Here is a 7,759-nt window from a genome sequence, read left to right as displayed (position 1 = left end):
ACATACTCCCCCCAACCCCCCCCCCCCCACCTACAGATGTGTAGTGCTCTGATCTACAGTCCCCCAAGTACAGGCAAGACCCCAGTGGCGCGGGTGCAGACTAACGAGTGTAGGCAGGGAAACACAAAGGTGTCTATAAGGAAAGGAGCTGACTGCCTTAGCAAGTGGGTTGGTGAATCAGAACACATAATCAGCTCTGCCTTCTCTTTGACCAGGTTAGCCAATGGGGCAACTGTGGCGGTGGGGGGAGGGGGGTATAATTATTGGACAGGACACCTGACCATCATCCTCAGTGTTGACTGAGAGCTTGTGATGGCTGTTTGTTGGTCTCTCCCCAGGTCAACCTAATGAGACCCTCCTTCATCTTCTTCAACAAGATAGACCGGCTGTCCCCAGTATGCTCCAGCAGACAGGACCAGATACACAGGTGAGGCCTGTCTGTCACGGAGCCACCGCCTCGCTCCGCCTCTGGTGTAACTCGGTTCTTTAGCTTGGCTGCGTACTTGATTGATGTTGCACATGGGCGATTGGAACTAAACTAACCTTGCGTTGCATTTGTCTCTCTCTCTCTGGCTCTATCGTGTCCACTCTGCTGGCGCTGATGGATGGGTTGGACAGTCAAGGGGAGCCAGTGGTCCAGTTCCTGTTCATGCTTGGTTGTTGCCTACTCACCTTCCCATCTCCTGCATCACCTGCCACCTGTCTCCACTCTGCCCAGCTGCACCTCATCCCTCATTACTCTTAGCATTAATACCAGTCAATTTCCCTTGGTTCTCTGTAAGATCATCCAGTCATCTACCAAGTCTGCTCAGCTCTTCTGTCTGCCATATTTTGAAGTTGTTTATTGAAATTGAGTTAAAGTAGTTTGTATGGGTCAAGCATCCTCCAGTTTGTATGACTCAAGATCTGTTTACTGCCATGTATATGGTTCACACATACTAGAAATTTGACTAGGGTTAAGGCATACACTGGTGACATGTTTTTAATTGTTTTGTGATCACTGTCTTTGTGATATTTTCTGATGACCAAGCCTTTGATCTAAGCAGAGCCTTAGCACATTATGGAGGAACCATGTCCCTTTCTTTTACCGATCCCTGAGAGCAAGACCTGTGAATGTCCTGAACAGTGTGGTGGCCACATTTGTTGGGAATTTGGGTGGAAACAGTGTGGAACATCATTGCATAGTTTGACTGCCATTTCATACCAACATTAAGAGAAAGTGGAGAAGTAGGCTATACCTAGAAAATACTATAGTTGTGCAATTCGTTTGTACAGTCTAGTAGTTAAATGGTTAAAAATGGGCAAGCAATAACATTGGAGGGAAATGTATACTGACACTGATGATTGTTTCAGAAATGGTCTGAGACAAAATAATGAAATGTTATACATCAGTATTGTGAAACACTGAACATATTTTAATGACTGACAAGGAGAGAGGAAACAGTCCAAGTTAATCAATAATAACTAGGCTCACTATGAACAGTGTGTATTATTGGCTCTGTTCTGACATCAGTGCACAGTTCATTCCACCACTGTGAGGCCAGGACAGAAAAAAGCCATGGCCATGCCAATCTGCTGTAGGGGGGCTTGGAGCAACTGGGGAACCAATCACCTCAAGGCAGCAGAGCTTGACCACAGCCTGGAGGTCGGAGGGAGCTGTTCATTTGCCCTGTAGGCTCGAACCACAGTCCTAAACTGGATGGGACAGCGCAGGGAGCCAGTGCAGAGAACAGAGTAGGGAAGTTGTGTGGAAGAGCATGGGGCTGTTGAACACCAGGTCAGCAGCAGCTTTCTCCAGGAGTCTGATGGCCAACGCTGCAGGATGGCAGCAAGTAGGGAGTTGCAGGAGTCCAGGCGGGAGATGACAACAGCCTGGATGAGCACTAGCGACGAATCACAGCCAGATTTCTTTCCTAGCACAAAGTTTGATAAAAGAGATGAGTATTAGCAAAGGCAAGGAGAATGATTATATCAGTGTACAATGAGCTATGATGGGGAATAATTACACTATTAATTTGATTTCCAGGCATGGCATATACATGGCATGCTTACTTGCAATGGTAATAATGCCTTCAGGTAATAACACTATGCTTGATTAATTTGATGTATAATGTGGCAAATGCTATAGTAGCAGCAGCAAGCATCAGCCCACTATAGCTAAATAATGCCAGACAAGATTACAGACTGTAATCAATGTATGAACAATGTCACATTGATCATGCTCAACATTGTTAAAATTGAAATACATCTGAGACCTCCGAACGTAACGTTAGCATTAACTAACTAACGTTAACCCTAAGCCGTTAGCATTAGCTACCGTTAGCATAGCTCCCTAGCCTATCAATATAGTTGATGTTAATATAAAGAAATGTAACATTAGGTAATGTTAGCTAAGTTATTCAACATTGACCCACTTACCCTCTAGATCTTTTCCAACGATGTCCTAAAGTAACCACATGTCATGATCATTTGCATCATAGACATACGTTCATATCTATGATTAGCATGATCATAAGCTTCATTGCTAAACATAGCAAATGTTAACCGATGTCATTACATGACTTCCTATCCAATCAGAGGCAGAGTAGGGCGGGTCTTCCTATGGTCACGTGCTTTCCCGAGCTCGCAGGACTCACGAACGCGCGACCAGCGCGTCCCCGAGGCTCGTGCACAGCACATGTTTAAATGGCTCAATACAGGTATTGGTGGCTTCAAAAACCCCCAAACCCCTAAAACTAAAAGTTTATATTGATAAGATTGGTCTCTGATGCTGAATGATACCCAGAAAAATTTTGTTTTCCTTTTCTAGCCCTATCTATCATCATCCACTAACATGGGAAATAAGGGTTCTTGGGCCGCATGCCTTGATTTGACTTGCAATACCGGGCTTTGGCCACTACGTCAAATGGCTTCATGCGCCGGTGAGCAACTTTCATTGAAATGAATAGGCAGCCATTTTCAATGCCGTCTCCAGTTATATTATACCTCCATGGTTAGGACCGATCTCATCCTGGAACTGGTGATGGCTCTGTACTGGGTGGAGAGGGTGGGGGGTAGGGTAGGGCTCTGTACTGGGTGGAGAGGGTGGGGGGTAGGGTAGGGCTCTGTACTGGGTGGAGAGGGTGGGGGGTAGGGTAGGGCTCTGTACTGGGTGGAGAGGGTGGGGGGTAGGGTAGGGGGGTTATTAATAACCTAACTACACATTTCCATTTCCAGTGCATCGCCATCTAGTGTCTCAAGCATGCAGTACCCAAGTGTTTCCTTCTTTGTTTTTTGAACATATATTTATGTGTCATGGTTATCATTTCTGTTGGTAGTAGGTTCCATGGGTTGTTGCAGATCAGAACAGTACGCTAGTGCAGTAAGTCACTATCATGCTAACGTATACCCACTGTCTCTGTTCAGTTTGAGGACAGCGAAGACGACTTTGACAGGTTCGACACGGACGACGAGCTGTCGTACCGGCGCGACTCGGTCTACAGCTGCATATATATATATAATGTAATATATAATGTGGAGTTTTTCAAAGCAAAAAAATCAAGCACGGTTTTAGTGATCATTTTATCACTAAAATGTAATTGAATTTTATCACAGTTGATCATTATACCCATTATACCGGAGCTGTCATTTCAAATCTGACTGAAAGATCATTTTTAGGGTTTAGTGGGTATCCACTAGATGGCACTACAGTCATTAACTAGAAAATTGCATGTGAATGCTGAGCAGCTGAATGGAATAGCACAAGCATTGCTGAAAATGCATGAATGTGAAAAATCTGAAATGTCAAATGCATCACACCTGAATAGTTGAAAATCCTGGAAGCTGAAAAGCCTGGAAGCTGAAATGTGAAACTGGCAGAATTGGAAGCTGAACTGCATTGCCTAAAGAAGCTAAAAACTGAAATACATTGCTACAAAAGGTGGAAGATAAACTGTAAAACTGTCAAAGCTGAAACATGGACTAAATTATGGAATGTATTGCTAAAAGCTTGTAAGATGGAGAACCTGGAAGCTTAGCTGAAATGTGAAACTGGCAGAATTGGAACTGCATTACCTAAAGAAGCTAAGAACTTAAATACTTTTAAACTTTTCAACCTGAGTAGTTTAAGCCTTTAGTCTTTAGCTTGAAAGATGAGCAATAGAGTAATGCTGTCAAAGCTGAAAGATGGAATAAATTATGAAATGTATAGCTTAAAAGCTTGCAAGCCTGTCGGGGACAGTACAGTGACCTCTGGGCAATCTCTATTGTGTCTGTGTAAGGCCGTGTGTCTCTAGCCCACATGGGCTGAGTTCTGTGGTCCATGGCGTGGATGGTGGCGTGGTGGAAAGACTGCCCCCTTGGGTCAGAGCTGGTCAGGGGCAGTGCATTGACCTACGGGCAATCTCTTTGCACCCACTGGTGAAGACCGTGTGTCTCTAGCTCACTCGGGCTGAGTCGTGGGGTCTGTGGCGTGGATAGTGGCGTGGTGGCAAGACTCCGCCTCCTTGGGTCACAACCGATCGGGGACAGTACAGTGATCTCTTGGCAATCTCCCTGCACCCACCAGTGAAGACTGTGTGTCTGTAGCTCACTCAGGGTCTTAGTTGTGGCGTCTTTGGCGTAGATAGTGGCATGGTGGCGAGACTCCGCCCCCTCAGGTCAGAGCCGTTCGGGGACATTGTAGCCCTCTCTTGGCCTCCAACAGGCACCCAGCGGTGAAGACCGTGTGTCTCTAGCCACCTCAGAGGCTGTGTTGTGAGGTCCGTGGTGTGGTAGTGGCCTGGGAGCGAGACTCCGCCCCCTCGGGTCAGAGCCGGTCGAGGACAGTGTACTGCTCTCCGGTCCACCCACATGCTCCAGGTCACCCACATGCACGCAACTGTGAAAGCTGTGTCTTTAGCCAACTCAGGGGCTGAGATGTGGGGACTGTGGCGTGGATAATGGCGTGATGGCGAGACTCCGTCTCCAGAGCCAGTCAGGAGGAGGTCAGTGATTGCCAGGCCATCCCCTTGCACCCCTCATTGGAGACCGTGTGTCTATAGCCCACTCCGGAGCCGAGCAGTAGCTATGGAGGTTTTGTATGGAAGTTGAAGTGAGAAGCAGTTGCAGTGAGAAGTAGTATGTGTTTGTTATAAGTACAGCTAGTACTACACTGAAAATTGATTTAACCACTCGTCATAACTCATGGTTTTATTGAGTTCAATAGCTGAAAGAGGAGAAAAGGTATTAATATGAGTTTACAGCCTGTGTCATTCTGAATATTTCATTATTAAGGAAGGAAGGAAGGAAGGAAGGAAGGAAGGAATATGAATGCTACCACAGTAGTCATAAAAGGGTGCCTGTACAGAGAGCCTGCGCGTGTCCCCAAATTCAAATCCCAACTGACACTGTGAGCATCCTCTCATTCACTTCAATGGAAAGGCATGCCGGCTTCAGACAGCTCTCTTTCAAAAAGTATAAAGGTCACAGCCTAGATTTTGACACCGTAGGAATCTGGAGAAAATGCTGAACATTTTAGGCTATGATATGTCTGTGTAGCTTAAAAACTGTAGGCACGGCGACGAGTTAGAAAAAGTGTAAAAATGCAAAATTAGCAGCTCAAAAGTTAGTGTGGGCCCATACGTTTCAATGGAGAGCGCAGTTGCCGAACAAATCATCATACAGCGAAAACTATAAGTCACACAGCTTAGATACTTACATTGTACGAATCACCACAGTTGTGTGAACATATTGATATATAATATGTGTGTGAACGTCCAAAACTGTAGGAGTGCCAGCAGTTTACAAAATGTGTGAATATTTTCAAAGCAACTGCTGCCACCACTCTAAAAACATAATGATACTGAACATTCCACCAGCTTCTGCAAGCCAGCCCACCTAACTATAAAGAACTGGATAACAATAGTGTGAATGTTTACAGCATTCACACTAACAAGGCCAAGACCATGAGTAGTGACAGTCCCCCAGCAGGTAGAGGCCCTGTCTCAATACTCTCAGGACCAGGTAGAGGCCCTGTCTCAATACTCTCAGGACCAGGTAGAGGCCCGGTCTCAATACTCTCAGGACCAGGTAGAGGCCCGGTCTCAATACTCTCAGGACCAGGTAGAGGCCCTGTCTCAATACTCTCAGGACCAGGTAGAGGCCCTGTCTCAATACTCTCAGGACACACACTCCCCCTCTTCCTAGTAGAAATCACTGACCTGTGAAGTATAGCAATCATGTCAGAGATGACCTGGAGGGCAGAGGAAGGGAGCAGGGGAGTTGGAAAGGGTTCAGAGTGGGTTTGGCTGGGTACCCCCCCACCATGCCCCCCGCCCCCCCACGCCTGGCTGCTCCCCGTCTCATGAGGGGCTCAGAGGAGCAGATGGAGGTGTGGAGCGTGACCTTCCTCTTCACCCTGGCTCCCCTCCATGACACTCTGTCTCTCCTTTATTCTGAGTCAGGAAAGGATCCATCTCCTCATGGTCTCTCTCTCTCTCCCTCTCTCTCTCCACCCCCCCCCCCCCTCCCCCACCCCCCCCAGGCGGTCTGATGAACACGTGGCGCCGGCGTTGGTGCGTGCTGAAGGACGAGACGTTCCTGTGGTTCCGGGCCAAGCAGGAGGCGCTGAAGCAGGGCTGGCTCAACAAGAAGGGCGGCGGCTCGTCCACGCTGTCCCGCCGCAACTGGAAGCGCCGCTGGTTCGTCCTGCGCCAGAGCAAGCTCATGTACTTCGAGAACGACGGCGAGGACAAGATGAAGGGCATGCTGGATATGCACGCCGCCAAGTAAGCCTCCCCTCTCCCTAGTGCCTCTCTCTCTCCCCCCGAACTTCTAACCAGGTCCAGTAGATGCCCCCCCGTCACCCGCAGACCACCCTGAGTCCAATAGATACCCCCGTGTCTGCTGTGGATGTCCAGTACAGCCACTAACCCTGTCATCCTCCCTAGTGTCTCTCCCTCTTATACTCTTAACACACACACACACACATGTACACACACACATACACCAGTCCACTTCCGGCTTTAGGCCTGGACCTGGGCCCAGTCCCCCTTCCCCTCACCCTAACCCGGGTCCGTATCCTTTTCCTAACCCCACCCTACCCCCGACCCCTGCCTCTACCTGGACCCAGGCACACTCACACTCACACACACACAGACACACACCAGTCCTGGGCTCAGATCCCCTCCCCCTCACCCTAACCCGGGTTCGTATCCTATTCCTGAGTCTGGGGGTTGAAGTTTGAGCGGCGCCTGATTCTTCTGTGTTGCAGGGAGATTGTGGACAACACGGGGAAGGAGAATGGAATCGACATCGTGATGCCGGAGCGGACCTACCACCTGATCGCAGAGTCTGCCGAGGACGCCAGGTACGTCTCCATGACAGCACAGGGACAATACGTCCCATTCGTCATGGACAGACACTATGCATTATGTTGCCTTTGTTCGTTTCACCATTTTTGTGTGTGTGTGTCTGGCGTGTGCACACATGCGTATGTGATTGGTTAGCCGATCGCGATAATGGCCGCCGATTGGCTGACGCCCTCTCCCTGTCTCTCTGTGATTGGCTGACGCCCTCTCCCTGTCTCTCTGTGATTGGCTGACACCCTCTCCCTCTCTCTCTGATTGGCTGCAGCCAGTGGTTCAGCGTGCTGAGTCAGGTGCACGGTTCCACGGAGCAGGAGATCAGGGAGATGCATGACGAGCAGGCCAACCCCCAGAATGCCGTGGTGAGTCCTGCACCCACAGGGTTTAATACTGTTATGGGCGGTTTCAGAAAGCGTGTAGAGTGGGAAGGGAAT

General features: G+C 48.5%; 1 protein-coding gene across 1 annotated transcript in view; it reads left to right on the top strand.

Moving 5' to 3' along the window:
- Positions 1-2,989: 2,989 nt before the first annotated feature.
- The window catches only part of LOC311325268 (unconventional myosin-X-like), a gene marked incomplete at its 5' end in the record, with an annotated part of 34,754 nt that continues 29,984 nt past the window's right edge, over positions 2,990-7,759 (top strand). The window contains 5 exons of the mRNA XM_084457935.1: positions 2,990-3,046; positions 3,406-3,484; positions 6,503-6,746; positions 7,232-7,327; positions 7,594-7,687. Of these exons, the coding sequence (XP_084314061.1) occupies positions 2,990-3,046; positions 3,406-3,484; positions 6,503-6,746; positions 7,232-7,327; positions 7,594-7,687 (570 nt within the window). The remainder of the gene's footprint in view (positions 3,047-3,405; positions 3,485-6,502; positions 6,747-7,231; positions 7,328-7,593; positions 7,688-7,759) is intronic.

Source organism: Borostomias antarcticus, assembly GCF_949987555.1.
Source record: "Borostomias antarcticus genome assembly, chromosome: 24".
Lineage (NCBI taxonomy): Eukaryota > Metazoa > Chordata > Actinopteri > Stomiiformes > Stomiidae > Borostomias > Borostomias antarcticus.
Note: the sequence above shows the minus strand (reverse complement) of the source record. Positions and strands in the feature narration are given on the sequence as shown.